The 26,090-nt window shown below is 43.2% G+C and overlaps 1 protein-coding gene across 8 annotated transcripts in view; it reads right to left on the reverse strand.

The window, feature by feature from the left end:
* Nucleotides 1–26,021, reverse strand: part of SORCS1 (sortilin related VPS10 domain containing receptor 1) — a 424,966-nt gene extending 398,945 nt beyond the window's left edge. For 4 of the 8 annotated variants that reach the window (XM_083441628.1, XM_083441634.1, XM_083441632.1 and 1 more), the window contains exon 1: nucleotides 23,933–26,021. In XM_083441628.1, coding sequence (XP_083297754.1) covers nucleotides 23,933–24,676 — 744 coding nt within the window. In that variant the 5' untranslated portion in view covers nucleotides 24,677–26,021. The remainder of the gene's footprint in view (nucleotides 1–23,932) is intronic. The other 4 variants (XM_083441633.1, XM_083441630.1, XM_083441627.1 and 1 more) reach the window with 1 other exon arrangement.
* Nucleotides 26,022–26,090: the final 69 nt, after the last annotated feature.

A 26,090-nucleotide genomic window follows, 5' to 3' on the forward strand; every position in this document is an offset into this window, starting at 1 on the left:
AAGCTTCAGTGCTTAGTGTGACTTACTTAAGAGCTCACAGTGAATTACGTCCAGGGCTTTTCTTCTGCCAAAATGTGCCACAGCAGTTTTGGCACCTTATTTTTTCCTGCTTTGTCCAAGAAGTGCACTCATCCAGCAAAGGAAGTCCCTGAGTGATGAAGTGAGCAAGATGGCGGCCAAAGCAGCCTGAGTGGGAAGGGACAAGCATCTTGTCATGTGATTTTGGTTTCAAGATGTCACTGGCATCTGAGTTGATGACTGAGGTGGTGAGTAAACATGCTTTGGACTTGTATGGTTAAAATACTAAAATATGTTTCTCATCCTTGTTGAATATTAAATCAGTTTTGGGTTTGGACTAGGTGAGCAAAGGAAGAAAGCAGCTGTGATTGTTTTTTCAATGGTTTCTTCTCAGGTTCTCCCAGTAGAGTGGATTAAACTCCCAAAGTGCTGGATTCACTCAACATTTATTCTAGCTCTTTACATTTGGGGGCAGGTGTCCCCATCTGTTGTAATTTCCTGTGTCTGCTCTGTTTGATTGCTACACTCTTATCTGTGAAGAAGCAAATCCTTTCCTTGTCCTCTCCAGGCCAAGACAATAGCTCTCCAGAGACTCTTCAACAAAAAGCCAATCCCTGCCAAATTCAAGAGGGTAAACAAAATTCATCTCCTTTGGCATGGTTTCTCCAATCTAATGTATGTAATTACCTGTATCCCTTATGATGTCCTTGTTTACAGATTAAAGCTACAAATCTAACGACAGAAATACAATTAGAACAGATGATTTTAAAAAATGCATGCTGGTTGTTTTCTGTAGTTGCTCCATGGACACCCGTGAGATGCCCAGGGTTGCCTTTGAATTTCAGGACTGAGCCAATGAAGCAAACAGATCACAACATGAAGAATTGATCTACACTCATCTCTCCTTTTATGGCCTGTTACATTTGTGACCTTATCCACGCACATGGTATCAGCTCAGAAACAGTGAGTCACCATTCCACCTCTCCACTTTAGAGACATTAGGAGCGCCGCTTACTTTTCATTGTTGTTGTGCAATTTGTAGAGTTACCATGGGGATCGAATCCATTTTTGATGTGTGTGTGGGGGGGGGAATAACAATACAGTAACAGAGCTACACATTTATCCTGTTTTTTCTTTTAGGGTGAAGACCAAAATGGAGGACCTTTTGAATTTAAGAGACATGATGAAGTGATGCTTTTCAAAATTAACCTCCACATCCGACCACGACTTCATTTTGTTCTTTCGAAGCAGCAATCAGTTACAAGATTTTAAGTCTTTATAGCTCATTGTTAGGTCCAAATAACAGTCAGATATCCAAAGACAAGTTTCCTTTGTAAAGTTGCTATTGCATTTCATGGCACATAGCAATTACCTGTGGCTTAAAATGCCCATTAGGAACTTGAACTGCAGCCTAGAGGCACCAGGATCTCATCGCTGTTGCCAAGAGACAGTCTAGTTGTGTCTCCTAAACCAACAGAATAGCCAGTTGGTGCTTTCTCCTGAATGCACTTTACAAATGATGCCCAAATGCTGAGCAAATACTCATACAGATAGTGATGGGGTCACTTCTATAACTCTCTTTCCTGAAGTCTTGGGTATTATGTGACACCAGTGTATAATCTCATTTTATTTTATTTATTAAATTCATATCCTGCTCTTGCTCTCAAAGGAGCCCAGGGCAGCAAACACATCAGCCTTGTACAATAACAATAAAATAACAAAACATCTAAAAAGAATCACATACTCTCACAGCTAATAATTTCAAGGTTGCTAGAAACTTCCTGCCATCAAATCCCTGGGTAAATGGGAACCAGAAGACTAATGCCAGTATGATGGCAATTAGCTGCAAGAAAGGGGTATATCTTTCTGCCTGAGAGTTCTACTTATGCTTGTTTGCCTTACACAGGATCTAACACAAGTTGATATGGTGTAAACATGCATGAAATTTGTAGCTGGGGCAGTACTGTGTGGCTGTTTGTTAAAGTCCCACTAATTAATATTCTGGGTAATATTAATAAATGCCTCAACATGGGACTGGCTTGGATAGGAGAAGTATTTTATTTGCTGCTTCGGCTAATTCCAATAACAATGTTTCTTCTCAGTCTCAGTCTAATAACCTATGTGCAAAACAGTATGCAAATATAGTGAAATGCAATGGTTTGAGGACTTTGAAAGCATCTTTGAAATATGGATATGCCTTTGAAAGATGGAGTGAATAAGAATAAGATGGAGCAGAATAAGAAATAATAATAAAAAAGATGTCTTGGTGATTTCATGGCTAGAAACCATGCTAGAGCCAGAGTGGTGTAGTGGTTAAGAGCGGTAGATTCGTAATCTGGGGAACTGGGTTCGCATCTCCACTCCTCCACAAGCAGCTGCTGGGTGACCTTGGGCTAGTCACACTTCTCTGAAGTCTCTCAGCCCCACTCACCTCACAGAGTGTTTGTTGTGCGGGAGGAATGGAAAGGAGAATGTTAGACGCTTTGAGATTCCTTAGGGTAGTGATAAAGCGGGATATCAAATCCAAGCTCTTTTTCTCTTCTTCTTCTAGACGCTTCTAATTTCTCTCCCAGGGCCATCTGGTAATCAAAGGCTTCAGGGGTGCCAACCTAAATAAAATATTGGGGGGGGGCAGGTAAGCCCTACCCCACATAATCGATCGCAAGATGCAGTGCACACACCCCGTTTGAAAGGCAATGTCCATCAACTTTTTGGGGTGGAGCAGTCCCCTCAAATATTTTAGGGGAGGCAAAAGGACCTCGGCCCCTAAGAGTTGGCGTCTATGAAAGGTCTAGTGTGGCCAAGGAGACTTTCATTCCAGGTATACAACAGTAAAATTCACAACATTGGGATTAACGGTCACAAATTCAAACTTCCATGTGGCATGAAATGAGGACAATTTCAGAATCCAAATATTTTCCCAAGTGCAGCATTTGGATAGCCACAAGCCAATGACTTGGGGTGGGATCCAAACTGCCATTTTTACTATGCTTCAGCTATTTAATACGGGAGTCTCTGACGTTTCTCTGTCTCTCTTTTTTCTTTTTGTTTACTGAGACTGCACTTCCCCCTGAAAATATGCAGTTGGAACATGGCTAAGGATTGATAGATAGTTGAAATGTTAATCCTGGGAGGGGGAGGTTCTAATAAACTTTATATCAGTTGCTGAGAAGGCAAAGCAGGAAATAGCTGCTGTGGTCAAATCCTAACTGTGGATTTCCCAGGGGCAGCTGCGGAATGCAGGATGATGAATGAAACAGAGTTTGGTCTAATCCACAGAGCTCATCTTTTGGTATGTATATGCTATCTATTATTCAAATATGGTTTTAAATCTAGTTCCAGCCATGTGGGAATACCTTTCACAGGAGAAAATCTTAGAGGGCTGCATTGTTGCAACCCTATAGCTTATAGTCTAATCTGAGCCTCCAGGCTTCCTGATTTAACCCACAAGGCTGTTTGCCCTTATGCTTTACACCTGGCATTGTATGATGTCAGGTGAGGGGTAGGTAAAGGTGGGACTTGGCTGAAAGGGGCCTTTGCAGGTACAGCCAATCAACTGTACCTACAAAGCCCCTTCTCCAATGCTTCCTAAATGCCCACCAACCAGCTGGTTGTCCCCTGCTTTTGATGAACTGCACATTTCCTGCCCAGCACAGCTCGCAGCGGCCCGGGTATCAAGGCTCAGAAAGGAAACTTCACGCAGCCAGGGCCGAGGATGCAAGAACTCCCCTTCCATCTGTGTGTTTCTTGGTGCAAAAACTGGCTTTCCAATTGGCAGCATGCTAGGGGGCTGGGCGAGGGCTTGGCAACAACTGCAACTGCCTCTACTTATTAAAAGGGAATCGCACCCGGTGCCAGCCCTCTTCCCATTCGATCACCCACCCTCTCACCCTATTCTTGGTATGCATGGTTCAGACTAGTGATGAGCAGGCTGAACAGTTTGAGGACATTGCAATGGAATACTCTGTCACCGTATTCAGGGCCAGGGAGGAATCCCCCCCCCCCCCGACTAATTGGCCTGTCTGCAGGTTTTCACCTGCCTCATAGCAAATCATCACAACTTTGGTGGATAAAGCATTGCATGGTATCCTTTAACATCAAGGTATCACATTTAAAGGGTCTGGGAAGGGTTATTGTTGTCTAGGAGCCCACACTGAGGCCAATGGGCTATAGCAGGCATGTCCAACTAGTTGATCGTGATCCACCGGTCAATTGTGGGACATCCCTGGTTGAACCTGGTTGATCACATGATCCTGATGGATCGTCCCCCCCAAAATTAAAAAAGGTCAACAACTTTGATGAATACTCCCCAAAAAAGCACAACAAATTTGGGTCTTCCTCCCCCCAAGAAGCTCAACAACTGTGGCTCAACAAGTGCCGGGGTTTTTTATAGTGGAAGTAGATGGCAGTCTCTTGGGAGTTGGACATGCCTGGGCTATAGGATCCCTTCTGAGAAGCAGCACAGGCAGGAATGTCACACTTGATCCATGTCAAGCATGGCCCTCATGCCAGCACCGACCCACCACCTGGTTTCAACCAGCAGGTGGACAGAAACTTCCCCAGTGCCTTTGCCAAACTGGTTTACACCTGTTATCAATAAAGTTGTGGCCTAATTTACCCCAATAAATGTCTCCTGTGTCTTATTCATCACTGGTAATCCCAACCAGCCTACAGCAAGCCTTAGGTGCCTGGGACACACAAAAGAAAAAGCTCCAAAATGCTTATTTTTCTCTCCCTTTCCAAAGGACAACAGGTTCAACTGGATCAGCTGCATGGCTGAATTCCCTGTGAGAAAGACCCCTGCAGAAAGTAGTTTCTGATCATATGGGTCTTTGCTCTCCAGGTACTGGCACCTTATTGCTATACCCTGGTCCTTACACTACAGATGTTTGAATGCAATTATCACAAAGAATTTTCCACTTTTCTAAACTCTCCCTTGCTCAGCTCAGACAATATTTTTCAATAGCTTACTTAGCTTTATTGGAGCAAGGGAATGGTTAGCACACAAAAAAAACCCCTCAAAAATATTCCATCATTATTCCCCACGTACATTTCAAAAATGTACTCTGGTGATGGAGGTGGGTGGAATGAAATGTTGCATTTCATCTGAAGATTATATTGAACATTTTTGGAGTAAAAGAAAATACGTTTTACTCAAGATATACTGTAGGCAATATAACCTGTACTCCTACAGAAGACCATCTGTTTAGAATCGCAGTGTGCTGGATGCTATGCCTAAAGAAAGTGAATGCAGAAAATTAACCAGAAGTTTTACACTTTACTTTTGAGCTGTATGTAAATGGGCTCCCTAAATTCTCTAGCCTGGGAGCACCTTTTACCAACATTGATTGATATGACAGCTGCTGTTGTCCAAGGACTAGGAGAGTTTGACCACAGTAGTCCAAGCACTGGTGACTTCCAGTGTGGATTACAATGCCCTTTCTGTGAGGCTTTCCCTTGTGTTTGGTCTGGAAATTGCAGCCAGTAGCAGAATGTTGCAGCATGATGGCTGATAGGAGTGAGACGCCATCAGATTTTGACACCCCTGGCTCAAAAATGCATACTGACTGCCAATTTTGTATCAGGCCAAATCCAACGTATTACTCTTAGAATCTAAAACTGGTCCAGTCTGCTTAGAATCTAAAACAGGTCCAGTCTGCTTAGAATCTAAAACAGGTCCAGTCTACCAGTCTACTTGGGTCCAGTCTACTTGATGGGTTGCCTCACCCAATATATGCACACTTGATAACTATGGTTTTTAGAACTGGCATTTTAACAAGTGGCACCCAATGCCTGTTCTGCGCTCATAAGGAATCAGTCTTTCCATGTGACAGCACCTACACTGTGGAACTCCCTGCTCACAAATATTAGACAAGCTCCTTTGTTGTAATGTTGCAGATTTCTGCAAAAAACTTGTGTTTTGTTTTGTTTTGTTTTCTCAAACCTCCTCCCCCTCAAAAAACCCAATATGTGTGTATATTTCTTTTTATTAATACATATGTATTTATTTCCTGGTAAAGGTTAATTACACTACATAAGCAGATGTAGATGAGCATAACAAAGTAGGAAATGTTTCCTTGTGTTGCCATTTCAGTGGAACAGTTTGGGGGGTGCCAGGGAGACAGTTCCATTTCTTACAGATACCAATATGTTTGCAGTAAACTCAGCAAATCCAAGAGTCTACCCCCAAATGACAGATACTTTGGTCACTGGCCAATTCAGTATGAATGAATCCTTTGACATAGTCCATGTAGATTAACCCCACTGATAATCAAGGCCTTCTTCCAAAGCTCTATGCTGGGAAGGCCAAGCAGATGACTGTGGTACATGATGAGGTTGACCTTACTTTTATAGGACAGGAGCATGATAAGGATTCCTCACTGGGATGTGTTCAGTGTAGTGCCCTGCCCACTACCCACCCTGCTGAACACAGAGTACTAAAGCCTATCAGACAAACAGCAGCACAAAATCTTCCATGGCGTGGATTAGATGCACCAATTAGGTACTCTTGATTTTCTGCAAGCTTGTTTCCTCCAGAGCCTGGTAGCAAACTCCAGTGGGTTATGAGGGCAAAAGGCAGCTGGAGAAAGATGCCTGCCTTGCATGTTACAAGGATTATTAGTGGGGCAGGAAAAATGCTCCTTAAGATTTATGTGCTTCAGGGCAGCACTCTAGCTATTTATGAGAGACTGTACACAGCTATTTACTATGCAATAAAAAGAAAGTAATTATCATCTGCATCATTTACTGCACTTGCTCCAGCTGAAATACTGAGCACCAAGACTTAGCGGTGACCTCCTGTATATTTTGTGATAGGCATCACTTGTCTCACACTTTTTGTGCTGTTTTCAGCTAAATTAGCATTTATTTATTCCATATGGTCTCTGCCTCCATCTTTTTTTAACTAACCAGTGATGAAATACTGAACACCAAGACTTAGCAGCACCCTCTTGTATCTTTTTGTGATGGGGAGGAAGACTTCTAGTTTCAGGAGAAAGAAAGCTTATACTAACTGTAATATTGCACAGCTGAGATGCTCTCACCTTCAGGCACTCTTGGATGAGATAGATTTCAGCTGAAGTCCAGGCCCACCCTTGACACAGATACCAGCTGACCACCCTGCATGATTACTGATAGCATGAGCAAGATGGGGGAGTGTGTCCCTGTTGATTCGCTGTCCCAGTGTGTTTCAATACCATTATCCACGATATCCTCCTGGGGAAATTGTATATGTTGGAATCAAGTATGGAAGCACCTATTTAAGCCTGGTCCATCCCAGTTCTGCATGGGAGATGGACAAAGTCCACTCTGCCCCATTTCTGTACAGATTTTAAATGGAAAACCCTTTAAAAAAACAAAGTGGCTACATTCTTTTTAAAAAAAGTACTTATGAGGTGTTCCAAGGGCTACTGAGTTGCCTGTTATTCTAAAAGGGATTTCTATCCTTTCAAACTAGATAATCCAGTTGATCACAACATGAAGAAACTACAGTGTGAGGCTTCTTTCACCTCACATGCTGGGAGTGTAATTGAGAAAAGTCTCTCTGGGACTGATGGGGTTTGATGACGTTCATTCACTCTCAGGAAGAATTGTATGGAGAAAAACATGGCTGCTGGTGGTATTTATACTCCTCCCCTTTCCCTGTTTAATTTCAGCTAAGAAACCACCCAGCTTGGCCATGTCTGTTCCCCTGAAGTGATTACCAGCCAAGGGGCCTTTGGCTACCAGGAAATTTCTCTTAAGGCACAGATTACCTAAGGCTGCTTCCTTTTAATCTGCAAATGTACCTTCCACATCCCACAGAATGGGCAAAAAGTGACAAAAATCTTCGCACCTATACTTATCCTGTGAGTGACATTTTTTTTTATGAATCAAGAAAGTAACAGCACATCATGCTGTCTCCAGCTGTTGCCACCTGCCACATTATAGTAACGATCTCAGCTTCCCAACTGCAATTCGGGTTGCTTAAATCATTGTTTCTGTTGCAATGTGTCCATCACAAAGAAGCATCCCAGCAACAGTGTCAATACTCCTTGGGCTACACAGAAAGAGGGTGGAAAAAGCTGGTGAACAGAATAAGTTCTTTTTTTATATAATGAAGTGGGCAAAAGAAGGGGCAAACCATATTCCAGTTGGGGATATGAACAGAGCCTAGCTGCCAAATCTAGTATAGAAAATTGCTGGCTTTGCTGTGAAGAACATTTTGGAGAAATTTCCCATATTGTCTTTAATAAATTGAGACAGGAAGAGGAAGAAATTCTGTAGCCACGAACTTGATCTTGTGTGTATTACCCGTGTGTGGGCTCCAACAAAGTTCTACTCCAAGTACACCCACTGAAATTAATGGACCTAAATTAGCCATGTTCATTAATTTCAGTGGTTTTATGTAAGACTAGCATGAGATAAAAGCACATATTTTCAAATGAATCTTCAACATGAATGCATGGAGTGAGAGAAAGGTGACAAAATAATTCAATTTTAATATGATTATGTTAAAGTGGCAGTTTTACAGAGCTTATTGGTATGGTAGTGTAAAACATTCCTTAGAGGCTAGTGCTTTCTACTGGCTGTAGGAGCACAGTGAGTGTTCTAGGAAAGTTGGTGGGCATCTTTTTTTTTTGACAACTAACAGGCCCCCATTGATCAGGATGGTGAACCAATTGATATGCTGGAATTTCTAAGGGGATATTGAATTGTATAAGGGTAGGCATTCTGTGTACAAATGTTAAGGCTGAGTTGACAACTAAGGCAAAGTTCAGACCAATTTTATGCAACCCAAGTGACCTTTTAAAAATGTGGGCTCAATGCATCCATGCAGAGCCAACTTAAGCCCAAAGAAAATGTCCAAATGGTATAGAAATGAATGCAGGGGTACACTAGAACCATGCCTGCTTGCCTTCTCCACTCACTGATTAGAGTTTTTGCACATGGGTATATATAGTCTAAACCACTGAGCCTAGGGCTTGCCGATCGGAAGGTCGGCAGTTCAAATCCCCATAACCAGGTGAGCTCCCGTTGCTCAGTCCCAGCTCCTGCCAACCTAGCAGTTCAAAAGCATGTCAAAGTGAAAGTAGATAAATAGGTGCCGCTCCGGTGGGAAGGTAAACAGCGTTTCTGTGCACTGCTCTGGTTTCGCCAGAAGTGCCTTAGTCATGCTGGCCACATGACCCGGAAAAACTGCAGACAAACGTCGGCTCCCTTGGCCAGTAAAGCAAGATGAGCACCGCAACCGCAGAGTCATTCACAACTGGACTTAACAGTCAGGGGTCCTTTACCTTTTTATATATAGAGCACAGTCTCACTATGTGTACTATCTGTTCTCAAAAATAAATGGCAGATCGCACATTCAGAGCTTCCACATGCTGCGGGTATATGGTCATAAGCCTCTATGTGTTTAGGAGATGTGTGGAGCCCAGCAACAGGTTCTGCACATTGAATTCTGTTTCCTTTTAAAGTAACCATTTCTGCAGCTTTTGATAATTTGCAAAAGGTTTTAATCTTTAGGCTAATTACTCCATCTTTTGTGTTTCCACGCCCTGGTTACTTACTTTTAGTAAGTCAGAATGCCTCTGCGCAATCAGTCAATGGCTCTTAGGGCAGAGGGGTGGCATTGCAGTGGCAGAGCCCACCTCCACTTTACACACTTTGCTTGGCATGACTGCAATGTACTTCTGTGCCTTTACCAGGTTACAATCATGTGTAAGGTGCACAAACAGCGTCCCAAGGCACTTTGCTCTATGAGGCAAATGAGAAAATGGCACACACGTACATCCATTCCACATAAAGTTAGGTAACTGGCCTGAATCCTCACTTATGGATCTGACACATTCATTCATTCCCCATTCTTCACCCTAAGCTGTCAAATGATTTGATGCAATTTTTTGCAATTTGAACTCCTAATATTTATTTTACTGACTTATTCTTGAAAATTGGGTAGATGAGATTGATATATAAATACTTTGAGGAAGAAGAAAGTTTTAAAATGGGGCTCCATTTTTTTACCTCAGAATATCAGGAGACCAAATTCCAGCACACTCTGCAGTCATCTAGTTACCTAAATGTAGCTCTGATTTATTGCACTGCAAATAGGCAGGACAGCCTGTTGCTCTAGCTTCTGCTGTTATGCCAGTCTAGAGACAAGCACGTTCAAGTGGATTTTCTCTAGGTCATCTATCTATATTTGCTGCGGGAAGTGCAGATGAACTCCGTGGGTGAATAACTGAGAATTTGCACAAGATTGGTAGTCAGCCATCCCCACTGGGCCAGCCTCATGGCTCCTTCAGCCCTAGCCTTTACGCAGTTCACTAGCTGAATTCTGTGTCACTACTGACAACATAGTCATGTGAAGTAATCTTCACTCAGATATTTCTGTCTTGATGCTTCAGCCTGAGTACAACCAGGGCAACATTGCCTTCCTGAGAGTGCAGGCAGGCCAAAAGAGAGGGAGTTGAACTACTCTAAAATCCCAATCGCAAAAAAGAAAAACGAAAAAGGAACAAAGCTGCTTTTGTAAAAATGAAATCTATTGACTTTCACATTATCACAGGACAATGTGCCTTTGGCTTGGAAACAACAAGTCACACTATGCTGAATAATTTCCATGTAATGATATACTTAAGCCTCTTCTTACTTTTGCAAGCCTGAGTAAAAACTCTGCGGAAAGCAAATTGCATTTCCAGGTCAAATCCCTGCGGTCAAAACCCTGTGCGATAATAATGTGTTCTTGACAATAAATGTTATCATTATCACTACCCAAAGACACCTATGTATAAATTAGACCAAGATAGGTCTCCCACACACACACCATATATATATATATATATATATATATATATATATATATATATTCCTTTGACATTCATTTGAGCATAAAATTGAATTTGAAGTCACCTATCTCCATGTCCTTTTGTATGTTTAGTGGCTGAAATTCAACATGCCACCCACCTCCCACCTTCCATTCTGCTCAATTCACTACACATCAGGGTTGTGATGCCCTGCAGTGTCCCCTAGACTCAGTGCCCAGTGAGGCAGAACTGGTTGCACTGCCCTAAATCCACCTCTGGAGAGGGAGTTCTCAGTGGCTCTATCTCATCCCAACAAGTGAAGCTATTCTAGTCTGTAGTAAGTTCCTTTCCAATTCCCTGCATCATGATTAATTAGAGCTTGAGCAAGTCAGCTCCAATGAGCAAGCTAATAAAAATCTTATTAGCACCAATGCACTCATTCTGATTTTAGAGTTTCTATTAAATGTTTGTTTAGTACCAACAATGTGCTGAGGATGAAGATATCTCATCACCTCTACTGCCTCAGTAGAAGAAATCGAACTCAAGATCTTAGTACAAATTCCAAAATTGCCCTTCTTTTCATGTAACAGTTTCTGTTGAAATTACTGATATATTAATGAAAACTTGTATTATATACATTAGCTCTGGTGGATTCAAAGGACAGTTTGAATAATTGCTTCATAGCTTATAACTGCAACCAGCCTAGAAACAATTTAGACCTCTCGACACCAATGTAGCACAGCCCTCTCACACTGCAAGAACTCCAGATTTCACAAGGAAGGGTCATTTATTTGAAAGTTAAATTTAAACACCAGCTACATGAAAGCCGCCTGTGATTATTTGCTAGCTAGATGTGTGATGTGGGGCATTGATAAGTCAAAGGAGCACACAAAGCCTATGTCAATACTTTTGCATGGGTTATCTATTCTAAAGAAGGAACACACGGAATTTCAAAACAAATGAGTTTGGAATTTATTTTTCTTTTAATAATCATGCGGTTTGGTGTGCCTGGAACAGTTGCCATGTGTAGGAGAACCAAACTTCATAAAATATTTCATCCACATTGAATACACAAAGAATATATTGTGCTTGGCTTTTTATCCACGTTCTCTCCCCCCCCCCCATCCACCCTGCCTTTCCCTGGTTATTCATGCCAGACTGAGCAGGCCTTTGCATAACATGAAATTAGCTACAACTGATATTCAAATTTTAAGGGATATTAGGAAGCAAATTGTCAGATGCTAGCTGCTAAGCATTCAAGTGTGTTGCCCTGGTGGCTGGTGGCAAATCTACTTAATGAATAGGTTTGGGCTCTATTCTCCAGACACGGCACCCCATGTATTTTTATGTCAGCCCAGCCAGTCCAACAGTACTTCTTCCTGCTGCTTCAATATCAGAGAACACAATGGCAAAAGAGACTTGCTTTATACCCTTTGCCTGTTCTGAGCCAAAACACAGCAGGTCGCTTCACCTTCATGCACTGTAATGTTTCTTAAAACATAAGCCTTTGAGGCTTATGGGACTCTGAAATGCAGCCATTTTAATTCACCTCCTGCTGATTAAACAACAAGGGAACCAGGCAGCTGAAGGGCCTAGTCAGACATTTTTACCCTCCGCTTATTTCATATGTGAATATGCATTTGATTTCCAAAACTTTTAGACAATAAGAAAAGTAGCTTCAGTTGCAGATGCTAGTGGAGGAATCAGTGCAAAGTGAAGTAGCTATTAAGGATGGGATGGAAATTCAATGAGGTTTGGACTTTATTGCGAACCTAATTTTCACTTTCTGAAACATTATGCAGATCAAAATACCTAACTTCAAAATTTGCTGCTCTCTGAATGCTTTGATGTAGTTCTCCAGCCAAATAATGTGCACCAAAATAAGTATATTAGGGAAAAGCATGCATAAAATGTACATATTAGTAAAAATAACTTGTAAAATGCATTGTTGGAGGAAATTGCTTGTAAAAAAAACCTTTGTGTCAGGCAAAAATGCATACAAAATGGCATATATTAGGAGAAATGTTCAATACCATGCTGATGAATTTTCATGATGACTTAAAAAAATCACAGACTGATCCAGAAATGTGAAGAACTGAACTTAAGAGAGGAAAAATAAACTGATAGAAACAAAAATTGATAGATTTGTCTGTCCCTAAAAGCTATGCACACCTTTGATGATCATTTAAGTTACTTAATCAACCAAAATCCCATATTTATATTTTGAAGACAAATCATAGCAGCAGTCCATTCCAGCAGTCCTCCAGAGACAAAAGAATTGAGAGGCTGGGGTGGGGGGAGAATGAGTTTCTGTAGGAGTTTAACACCTCCTATTGAGACTGCAGTGCTCAGTTGTGCCAGTTTATTGATATCCACTGCCTTAGGTATACACAACTGGGTTTAGGAGTGATGCATAAAAAAATCTAATTATAGTTTGAAAGGTCAAGAATAAGATTCCAGCATATGATTCAAATGCTGAAAATGACAGCAACCCTGTAAAATCTAATTCAGATACATCAGTACACAAAAGGGTACATCTAGGTTAAATGATGATGAGCAGAAGAAATGACTTGCTGGAACAGATCAAGGTCCATCTGGTCTTAGCAACCTGTTTCCAAAAGCCACCAGCTGGCTACCACCAGAAGCTGACAAGCAAGGCATGAAAACGATCGCTTTCTCCTGTGTTCATTATTCATTCATTTTATTGGTATGCCGCTTTTCCACCAAAAGAAAATGATGCTCAAAGCAGCTGACAACATATAAAGCAATACATTTCAAAACCAAACAGTGCAGAAAGAATTCCCTGATAACATAACAAAACAACACGATAGCAAATATAATAGCATACAGAAATCAAGATTTCAGAACTATAAATATAACATGATTTATCCAGCATCCAATAACAAAAATAACAAGGGAGTGTTACAGTTTCAGTTTGGTCCTAGAAAAACCCCTTCCATGATGCTGCTTGCAGTCCCTTTCCTGCAGCAACTTGCAAGGCTTCCAAGGGCAGTGGGTGGGGTAGATGGAAATATCCCTCCCATGATGTTTGTCCCCAGTAGCTGGTATTCAGATGCACACTGTCTCTGACCACATAGGTTCTCCTTAGCATTTTTGGCTAAAAGCACTGAAAGAAAAAAGACTGACCTATCTTTCATCAAAAGTAAGAATGGGGAACCTGTGACTTCCCAAGATGCTGTTGAACTACAACTCCCATAATCACTGACCATTGGCATGCAACAGCATCTGCAGAGTCACAGGTTCTCTATCTCTCATCTAAGCTGATGCTTTCCATAAGGATTAGGCAAACACAACGGATATCAAGTCCATTTGATTCCCATTGATACTTTCTCTGCAATTATGCAAAATTAGAATTTCCTATCAACTCGCAGTACTACTGTCACTACCTCTGCTGGATGAATTGATCAAAGAGAGCCCCATTCTAGTTCAATGGTTTGAAGTGCACACAACACACGCTTAGCACTCCATTGGTAGAGAACATACTTTGCATGCAGAAGGTCCCGTGATCCCTTCCCAAACTATCCCAAGGAGCTGAAGGAGCAGAGCTGAGACATGAACCTTTATGCTTAACCCTTTGGATCTTCATGGATCTATGGTCTCACTCAATAAAATAAATGATATAATCATAGAGGGGGAGAGACAAAGCAAGGTTACGTTCCCAAAGTCACTTGGCAAGTGAAAATCTCGAATCCATGTTCTCCAGTTGAAAGACACAACTCATCTGTAAAGAACAATAGGTTTGTGTTCTTCATTCAGCACAAGCCAGTTTCCCAAAAGCTAGTGAATCATATTTCCTTTCATTCCTTTCCATCACAATAGAGTTATTCTTGGGGGTGGGAGGGGAGGATATTTTCAGTATATCTTGTTACAGAAATTGTATAGTTTTTAAAAAGCTAGCTGGGCAACACAGTGGAAAATATAGCTAGAGACGAATTATGACAAAGGCAGAAGAATTATGGCACCCATTTGGTTTGGTTCTGAAACATGAAAAGCTGCTTTGTTTTTCGGCGAAACCGTTTTTTGTTTCAAGGGCTGATTGCAGTTTGTGTTGGCTTCTCTCTGCTGAGTGCTTTCTCACTGTAGGAATTTGTTTCGTATCAGGAGGGCATAGAAGAAATTTATGAAGTACAGGAGTATGATGACTATTATGTGAGAAAGGCAAAAAGGGAAACTTTTGGGGGCATTCTTTTATTTTTGATGGAACTTTATATGTCGCTGCCATTTTTAACAAAGCTCTACTCAAACATGCAAAGATCCCATTTGTTCTGAGAAGCACTTTCTAATATTAAAAACGCACTGACATAGCAAGAGACACGAAAACTTGAATACTCAGGAAAGCGTAGAAGGTACTTCAGGCTGATATAAGGAATGTGTCTGAATCCACAATGCATGCCCAGTACTCATGTGTTTTGAACACACCCACCCAAGAGGTTTAGGACCTTTTGTTGGAGATTAAAACTTGCGCTTGATATAAATGTGTGTTTGCTCTTAATTTTATGCCCCAAAGGGTTCTTGCACAAGAGGAATAAAGAAAGATTGGTTTATTAAATGAAATGAAAATGACTGAATATATGGGTGCTCCTTCAGATAGCCAAGTTACAATATCCGTGGGTAACAAATCACACAGCATCCACACCTTGATCTAAAGAATAAAATGATGCCTATTTCAAAAGTTGAGAGAGAGAGAGATTTGTCACAGACCTACCTGTCTTGAAGTAAGTATAACCTCAGTCCCAGATCAAGAGGGCTGTGCCTTTTGTTTGAGAGCTATGCTCTCCTCATTAGTAACCTGTGCCAGCAAGGCTGCAGGGTCTTTGCCACCCATTCATTGGTCCATGATCCAGCAAATCATAGAGTGCATATGGTTCATAATGGGAGTCTTATACAGTGGTCCCTCAGGTTAAGTACTTAATTTGTTCCGAAGGTCCGTACTTAACCTGAAACTGTTCTTAACCTGAAGCACCACTTTAGCTAATGGGGCCTCCTGCTGCTGCCGCGCCACAGGAGCACGATTTCTGTTCTCATCCTGAAGCAAAGTGCTTAACCTGAAGCACTATTTCTGGGTTAACAGAGTCTGTAACCTGAAGCGTATGTAACCTGAAGCATATGTAACTCGAGTTACTACTGTATCAAGTTATGCCAACTTTTACTCATGTCATGATCTACAGAGATAAACCACAAGAAAGGCTCAGATTGGCATCCAGTGGTACCTCAGGTTACAGACGCTTCAGGTTACAAACTCTGATAACCCAGAAATAGTACCTCGGGTTAAGAACTTTGCTTCAGGATGAGAACAGAAATTGTGCTCCAAAGGCATGGCAGCAGCAGGAGGCCCCATTAGCTAAAGTGGTGCTTCAGGTTAAGAACAATTTCAGGTTAAGAACAGACCTCCAGAACGAATTAAGTTCTTAACCTGAGGTACCACTGTACACCAATTCAAGGCCATTGTTTCTCCCACATTCTGATGCCTTCTTGTTCCACTCACTACAGTGCTACATTTTCTTATAAACCCATGCTAAACTTTAATGCCCGCTCATCTTGTTTGTGACCTCAGAAGAAAAACCAAACATCGTTCTTCCCTTCTTCATAGATTTGCGTTCTTCAATCTGATTTGCATCATTTGATGATTGTATCAAAGGGATACCTGACATGTGTGAATAATTACTCTTCCATTGAACACCATCACAGAGAGAACTTTCATCACCTCAAATGAAGTCAGTCCTGAGGATGTTTACATCTACTGTCACTGTTATAAAGTTAAGCGCATTGCTCTGCAACATAAAATAGCCTCTGACATTTATTGGAGATGTTCTCCTGAATGCTGCAAACACAGGACAACACACATTTCGAGAGTCACACTCTGAGGCATCCAGAACTGAGCTATTATTATACTTTAGAATGTTCAAGCGTTATAGGTTTGCAGGTATAAATTCCCAGGTAGCAATTGCACAATTGTTCAGCACAGAGGATTCTTCCACCACGGAAAGAAGCTGCATTCTCATTCTGTCTTTGTGTTGTACACAACCTTGCATTTTCAATAATAACCACAAGGAATCTCATTATACCATCTTATCTCCAAACTGCCTCATAATGAGAGTTTTTCTTCTGAAGCCAATTTCCTTGCTTGATTATTTAGAGAAATAACTACAGGTTTCTTTAAAAGATACAGCCTTTTTGCGAGTCTCCCTCTTGCTTTGCATCTTATGAAGCAAGATGTAAGAAAGTCTTTCTGCGTGAGACCATACATTTCCACCAGCCCATCTCCAGGGAGCCATTAAGAGTTTTGATTGCATAGGCTACAACTTTATGCACACTGAACTAGGAGCAAGCCCCACCGAACATATTAAGTCTTGCTTCCAAATAAGCATGCATAGGTTTGTGTTGATATGAATAATATTTCTGGAAATGAATGGAAATGTGTGCACCAGAAAAGCACAATGTAGACCACTATCCATATTAGAGAACAGTCATACTATCTTTGTCAGTGTGACCAGCCAATGCCTTTCTTTGGAGGTGGCAGCTAAATACTTGAGAAGCTGGGCCTGCTCCCTTCCTCCATGCTTATGCATGAGCACAAAATGGACTTGCCATGCAATACAGATATCCGCATCACTTCTTCATTTCTTAAATGTGTGCAAAAGTGCAATAATACATACAATGAGACAACCATCATAGAATTTGTTGTGTTCTGTCGTTGCTGTAGCTCCACCTCTTCTTACTTGTTCTATTGCTCTGGGTGGAGAAGACCTATCCTTCCATGCATGCGGCAGTGTTTTGTCATGATTTCCTGTTTTTACTGGTTTGCTTAATGATGGTTCCTATGCACTCAAAGACAGGTTTGTTGTTCAAAGAGGACAAGAAAATATTTCCCTCTCATTGAGGCTGTTCTCTTTCCCCTAGAGGTAAAGAAAACCCCCACAAAAAACCTGGCTTCTTTTCCCAGTTAAAATCAAGATTAATCATAAAAACAAAGGCAGCCATATTGGTCCATGAGAAAAATAAATAAACCTCCAAAACCCACAGTTGAGCATAGTGCCGGCCCAGCCATTAGGCAAGGCAAGCCCACTATTTCAGGTGGCACATGACCCCCCCCCCCAGGCAGCATGCTCACATGTGTCCCACCTAGCTACTGCCTCTGCCAGCAGCTGGGAAGCACTGCCACTGTCAATGCTGATTGCATCCATTTCGAGTGGGATCTCACCCAAAATAGGTGCCAATGCTGGTGCTGATTTTCACTAGCAGCGGGTGTGGCAGGATGCACGGAGGCAGCAGAACAGGCAGTGGCAGGAGCATGTAGGTGGTGGCAGGAGTAGTAGGAGCAGCAGCAGGGCAAAGTAGCACTTCCCATTTTGCCTCAGGCAGTGGAATGGGACACATCGCCTCTGGCTGGGCAGTGTTTTTATCAGGACCATTGAAAATGTTACAAAGTATTGAGGAAGCTTTCAAGTTCTCCAGAACTCTTCATGAGGCAAAAGGCTATATGAAGCAGGCCAGGAGGCATAGATGGACACACAAAATAAATGCCCATACTGTATCAGCCTTCCCAAACCTGACATCCTCCAGATGTTTTGCATTAGAACAGGACTTCACTTTCAAATTCCCATCATCCTTGGCCATTGGTCAAGCGTGGTGTAGTGGTTAAGAGCGGTGGACTCGTAATTTGGTGAACCAGGTTCACGTCCCCGCTCCTCCACATGCAGCTGCTGGGTGACTTTGGCCTAGTCACACTTCCCTGAAGTCTCTCAGCCTCACTCACCTCACAGAGTGTCTGTTGTGGAGGAGGAAGGGAAAGGAGAATGTTAGCCGTTTTGAGACTCCTTAAAGGGAGTGAAAGGCGGGATATCAAATCCAAACTCCTCCTCCTCCTCTTCTTCATTTATTGCATTTATATCTCAATGCTTCTCCAAGAAGCTCAGGATGGTGTACAGGGATCTCTTCCTCTTCCATTAATCCCCACAACAACCCTGTGACATATGTTAGACTGAGAAGCACTGACTGACCCCAGGTCACCTAGTAATCTTCACAGCTGAGTGGAGATTTGAAGCCAGGTTTCCCAGTTCCTAGTACGACACTCTAACCACTACTCCACAGCTTGGGGCTGATAGTACAGTGGTACCTCTGGTTGTGAATGGGATCCATTCCAGAGGCCCGTTCGCAACATGAAAAGAGCACAACCTCAAGCGCCGTATCTGCACAGGTGCGCAGGGCGATTTGGTGCTTGTGCACATGCACGAAGCGTGATTTAGAGCTTCTGCGCATGCGTGAGTGCCGAAACCCGGAAGTAACCCTTTCCAGTACTTCCGGGTCGCCATGGGACGTAACCTGAAAGAACATAACATGAAGCAAACGTAACATGAGGTATGACTGTAGTTGTAGTCCAAAACTTCATGAGGTCACTAAGTTTTATTTATTAATTTCATATCCTACCCTTCCTCCCAAAGGAGCCCAGAAGAACACAAAGGTTCAGGAAGGAGCATCTATATCTATAATACTCCACGCAGTCCTCTTATCACACAACGCATGCATTATTATAACTTCAGACATTACTACAGTTTTCCACAATAAAAAAAACAACCCCCATAGACATTTTAGTGATTAGGCTACACTGTATGGCTGTTTCAGGACCAGGCTAGCTTGACCGCTCTTGCCCATGCATTGTCAACCTCCAGACTGGATGACTGCAAAGTGTTTTATTGCAGTTGCCAAGAAGCCGCAACTAGCGCCTAATATAGCAACGTAACTCACTAGAGCAGAACATCTCCATTATATTACACCACTGCTGAAAGATTTGCATTGGCTGCCAATTAGCTACCAGGCTAGATTTTAGCGACTGGTACTACTGTATAAAGGCCTCTGCAGTTTGAGATCAGAATACCTAAAAGGTTGTCTCATCCCTTATGTACCAAACCCGGCAGATACCATATTATCAGGAGATGTATTCCACACAGTGTCAGTTCTGGGCCTTTAGTGTGGTGGCACCCATACTTTCAAACTCCCTCTAATAACATATCAGACAGGTGTCATTTTTACTGTCTTATCAGTGCCTGTTGAAGACTGTCCCCCTTCAACAAGTCTTTTAACTGGAATTTTTTTATCCCACTTCATAACCAGATTTATATTCATAACCAAATTTTATATTAAAAGCAATTGTTTTTGTATATGTACTTGTGCTATATGTGTTTGGGGTGTGGGTGTGTGGGTGTGTGCAGTTGTTTTGGATATGGATTTTATCACATTGTGAAATATTTCTTTGGGATGTTTCATAGGATAATAAGTGATCTAACAATTATGAGATGAAACTTTTATTACAATGGGATGGAATAAAATTATTCCATGATTGTTGTTTCCAAACTGCCCTTTCTCCAAAGAGCACAGGGGGGTGGTACACAGCAGAGTAAAACACTCAATACTGTAAAAAATAAAAGTCTATAAAATCCTTACATTCCATTAGCTATGGAATGTACACAATTAGACTTTCCTACCATTCCTCTTCAGTTTCTGTCCAATGAATTGCTGCAATAAATGGAATGCTTGAACAATAAAGGGAAGGGGAAGCCTTAATGAAATCCACAGGGGGCAAATCCCTGACTCCTTCCAGTTTTACCTACAATAGTGGCTAGGAGGGCTGCCACAAAGTAGAGAGGCCCCTCTAACCCACCCTTACATAATTTGAGCTCTGAATAAATGACCAGGTTTCTGTGTCTGCAATAAAGCAAGCTAGTTTTTTAATATATTGAAAGATGCTCCTGTCAAAATACACCACCTGTCTAGCCTAGCGGTGACTAACCTTTTTGCACCAGGGGCTTGACTCCAATCAATTTTTGCTGATCTTCTGAAGGCCTGATCAATTTTGGCAACAGCAGCAGCTTACAGAAAAGGAGATACAGGTAGATGGAAATATTGTCCCCAGCCCAGATGCCTGATGGGTGCATTAATTTCCCCCACCCCAGACATCAGATTCCCTGAACAAAGAAGGGGGGAACCCCCTTTTCAGCCTATCTGCCCAGATTATCCAAGAAGAAGGGCTCTTTTTCCTGTTCATGTGTGAGTATAAAGTTGTGAGGTGGCCACATTCACTTTTGGTCACACCCAACAGTGGCATGCAGACCCCAGAGGACTGGCAAGGCTTTCAGCCAGTGAATGTTAACCACTCCTCATCTAGTCTTCTTCAGACATTCATCATATGAGCATGAGTATAAATGCATGCATGCTAACTCTATCTTTCTACCCTTCTCCATGCACTCAAGGATGACTGCCTGCAGTAGAGAAGTCTCCTGTACTTGTGTAGGCACCAACAATCACCTCCATGTGTTTAGTCAAGTGCCATTATGAACACATGAATAGTGAGAAATACACTGGAAATTCAGATAATTGTTTTCAATGTTTACATAATGTTGTTTAGACTCACACAATTCAGATAATATATTGACACAAGACTAGATCATCTGAGCCTCACCTTTGGGTTTCTGAGATGACTAAAATCATGATTGCCAGGAATGGGAAAGTCCATGTGAGACAGAAAGAACACTTATGTGATTTGCAAGACCATCACATTCCAGATTGCTGGCACTTCCACAACTTTTCCAAACCTTTTTAGAGATGCCTATACTTGTTCAGATATAGTCCTGAGAATCAACTCTCCTAGTTACACAATGTCATACTTATCCAGAGTCAACAATGGTCCAACACTGAATTTGGTTTTCAAATCTTGACACAACCAAAAACTCTAGTCAAGATGCCCCTGACATTTACTTCAGAGGGGAGAGTCACCTGAGACAGTAGATATTTCACTGGATCATAAAGACACCTTGCTTTCACCAAACAGGATGATTCAGCAGCAATATCATTTTGTGCAATGACAAAAGAATGGTGGTTGCTCTAGATTCTGCAGATTCTGGCATGCAGATTAGTGTAGATTCTGCTACACTAATTCCCTGTCACCATACTGTAATGTGATGAATGTGTCAGAACACATAAAATAACAAAACTGACTTCTATCACCCATTTAAACACATGCAAAAGTTCAAAAGGATATGACCAATTGACTGAAGAACTTTTCTCTATTCACTTTGCAACAAGACTTGCCATAAAGGTAAATTGGAATGTAGCATTTTATAATTCACAATACAGTAATGATCAGAATTATATATTGTTTTAATTTAAAGTCTCCATCTTATCTCTTCTGTGCTATAACCCCAGACAGAAGCTTTTAAGCCTATTTTTAAGTTGTAAACCATTGCTAAGGACATGAATCATATCAAAGCTGTGACAAACTTGTTCAATCAGTTTTAAAAGTCTGGAGTTTGAAGTGGAGGATTGATTTTAGTGGACTTGTATTAGATAGATATCTGATAGCCAAAATGGGTAAAAAGGGGGAAAGGTCCCCCGAAAAGCACAAGGGTTTTTTGCATTATTGGATTAAAGTTCCTGAAAACCCTATAAAATTATGGCCTGGTCAATAAAGTCTGAATTCTCAAGAAGTGCTGATGACATCCTCATGAATACTAAATGGACATACTGTGATTTATACTCCCTCACACCAAAAGGAATTTATAATGGTAAAATCATCATTTTTTAAAGCTACAATTGAAAGCTGGCTACAGGTAACAAGAACTAGAAGTGACAAACCCAAAGAATGCCTTAAGATGGAGCATGAAAGATTCAATGTGTATCTACCCTATGAATAAAAAAAAACTTTTCCCCTTTGTGTTTTGATGCATCTTACATTTCCTTAGTTCTCTTTAACTTTTCAGGATAAAGTAGCTCCCAGGGATCAGTATTATACAGAAGCATTGTCCTAGTTCTCTAAAAGCTGATATCCAGTTTATACTAGGAAGTGTTGTGAAAGAAAGGAGCTCTGTTTATTGGGATAAATCTTCAGCAATGTAACACAAGTACCTTTTTTATTTTTAAAAAAGAGATACATGTTAGAATGAAAAGGGATTTAATTACTGTAGATATACAGGATGGAAAAATTCTCATTTTAGCATCAACAGGGATAAAGCACAGAACAACAGGTGAGCAGTTATCCTCATCTTGCAACCTGAGTTTCCTTTTTATATAAATGGGCACCTCACCACCCCTCGGGAGCTGATGATACGCGGTGGTGAGCCAATCCTCAGTTGCAAAACCTGAAGTGCTTTGGTATGCCTGAGGGAAAGGAATTCAGGGCAGGCTTGAAGAGATTCTAATACTGGCATGCGTTTGATCAAAACTGAACCCTGATTGCTCATGACATGATCTATTAAATTAAAGCTAAGGGGCAATGAATTAGTGACATAATAGAGACTGAGAGACACTTTCTACCCCAGTGTCCCAGTACAAGAAACACCGTTCTATAAATTTTGCAGAATCAGCCAGTATCACACAGGGAAAGAGGAAAAGAAAAATTGACTTGGCGATGAGAAAAAAGAGAAAGCTGTGTGTGCTGGTTAGATACATGTCATCAAATGGGAAGCCGGAGAGAAAATGGACAGACTGGAGATCAGATACCATCCAGTGAGGAAATCTGGCCTCATAGGGGGCTTTTGGCCCCCGACCACATCTCCATAATTCCACCATTCACCATGGAAATCAGGCTACAATTTGTGCCACTTTGCCATACCAGTAGCATCTCGGAAATGAAATATCCGACACTTTTCATCCGACTTTGAAACAGTTTGATCCACATCTTCCAAACTACACGCGACGCGACCTATTTTACCCTCCGTGATCTCAGCCCTTTCCCACCCGCAGCGCCCCAAATCCAGGGCTCTCCTCTCCTCCTACATTCGCGTGCGCTTGAATGCACCGAGATGCAGTTCAAGGCTGTGCCAAGTGGAGCAGGAAACTTTCTGCCCCAGAGAGAAAGCGCCACACGGACGCACGAACAGAAGACCACCCCTCCCTTAAAATAAGCGGGGGTGGGAGGACGGGAGCGCGCGAAGAAGGCGAAACTCCCCCCGAGGGGCACTAAAACCGAAGAATCATCCAGTGCTGTGGGAAGGCGAGGTTAGCATCCTGCTCCCTGAATCTTTTCTAGAGAACAGCAGCAGAGATTGGGCCATCCCCACCCCCCACCCCACCCCCCAATCGTGCTGGTTATTATCGTGACAATGCTGGCTACTCACGCTACTGTTGTGTCCCGACCAGTGCACCATGGCTTGGTTATGCGCCGAATCCCCCGTAAGGGCAAAGGTCGTGCTCGTCAATTTCAGCTCCTCCAGGCGGAAGCGCGTGGCTTTCCCCGGCTGCTGCTCCGGACTTGCCCGTTCCCGGCTCTCCGGAGGCTTGTCTCTCTCCGCCGGGGCCCCTCGGGGCTTCCGGCTCACCAGCCGCCTCCGATCCGCGCCGGGCTTCCTCAGGCGGCCCAGGGGCGCCGATCGTGCAGCGCGGCCGGCCTGAGAGTTCGCCGCCGGGCGCCCGTCGGCGGAAGAGAACTTGGCGCGCCCGGCTCGATTCCCACCCGAGGGCGACGCTCGGCGGCGGAGCCGAGCCTCGGGGCGCTCGCCGCTCAGCTGCCGGGAGCCGGCCAGGCTGCGCGATGCGTCTTTCTCCTCGGCGGGGGCAGAAGCGGAGAGGGCTCGATCCCCGGCACTTGCCGGCGCCTCCTCGCCACCACCGGGGCGCCTCTCACCTCTTTCCTCCCCGGGTCTCCTCCTCGCCTCGTCGCCTCTTCGCCCCGCCGTCCTCAAGTGCATTAATAATCCGTCCGGAGCTCGCTGCTGCTCCCGCAGCTGGAGCTGCACCTGCCAACGGCACGAGCTGCAAGTGATTTCTGCCCCGATGAAGCCAAAAGTGAGGATCAAAAGCCATGTCCGGGCGGCTAGCAGAGCAACGTGCCAGCCTGGGTACCAGCCAGTAACTTTTCCCATTGCCCCTGATGCTGGTGGAGGGGCGGGGAGGGAACGTGTGCGAGAGAGAGACAGAGAGGGAGAGAGAGCGACGGAGTGAGAGGGAAGCGAAATGGGAGGGGAGTTGGGAGAAGACGGCAGGTTGTGTTTTATTCCCAGATCTGCTCTTCAAGGAAGGCAGCGGCGATAACTCTCTCGAAGTTTCAGACCCTGGATGCAGTCTGGTGAGAAAAAAGAGGGGGAGAAAGAAGAGAAACACCCCGCTTTCTTTGCTTTCGGAGTTCCCCCTCACCCCCCAAAAGCTGGCGTCGCCGAGCGGGCTTTTGATGGAGGGGGGAAGCCACCACCGCGCGGGGGAGGAGCTGAAGGAGCGCGCGAGAGAGAGCGAGGGAGAGCGAGCGCGCCAGCCAACCCCGGCTGGTGATTTCTCCGGCTTGCCTTTGTAGAAGAAGTCACCACATCGCCTCCCCGCCCCCTCGCGCCGAGCACGGCTCCTTCTCGTCACTGGATCGGGAGGGACGGGCGATCCGCTCGCCCCCTTTCCAGGCGCCCGGCGGCCGCGCCAACTTCTCCCTCCGTCAGCCTTGCGCGTCTCTTGGCCACCTCGGGGAAAGCGGCGGCTGTGTTGGGAAACGATGTGAACAGCGAGAGCAAGGCTCCTTCGGGAAGGGGATCTAAGGCGAGGGGCGGCGTGTGCCACTCAAAGTTCCCTCACGTTGGCGCGGTGGATGGGTGGGGAGGGGTCGGGGTGACACCCGCGAAAGTGGGCGCAAGGAAAGTGGGCGAGGGGCGCTCTGGACTTCTCTGCTCCTGCCCAGTAGTCCCTGCTGAGCATAACTCTTCTGAAATATCAGCCAATGTCCACTTTGAATCACAGAAATTTCACGTCAGAAAGAAGCACAAACAATCAAGGGGGTGCGCGCGTGTGCGCATATCTATATCTTTATATAGAGCAGGTATAGTGAAATGAGAGAAAGCTACTTGACATATTTTTCCGCCGCAGTTCAAAACAAACTTCCCTTAACAATGTTTAAAACGATATACAGTGTAGCATAATATCATCTTAGCCATGGCAAAATCGCAACAAATTTTCACGTCTCTAGTTTCCTTCGCTGCCCCTGCGCCGTGCTATGTTTCTCTCCCAAATGAAAATTCATGGTAAATTCTGCAGTAGTTCAGTCACTGGAAGTGGGATCCCAGAAAGAATTTTACACAAGACAGAGTCACATGGAATGGAGTAGAGTTTGTCCTGAAGGATAGAGTTCTCTTTCCTAGCTTGAATTGTGTTTCCAACATAAATAGTGGCTGTGTACACCCTTGTGATATTTTATTTGAAAGTGAGGTGCATATAACTAAATAATAAATAAATAAAATAACGGCACACCTGTTGCTTGAGCAGAGGCGCCAATCCTTCATGTGGCTGAACTTGACCTTG

This window comes from Podarcis tiliguerta (assembly GCF_965153285.1).
Source record: "Podarcis tiliguerta genome assembly, chromosome: 5".
In the NCBI taxonomy this organism is placed as follows: domain Eukaryota; kingdom Metazoa; phylum Chordata; class Lepidosauria; order Squamata; family Lacertidae; genus Podarcis; species Podarcis tiliguerta.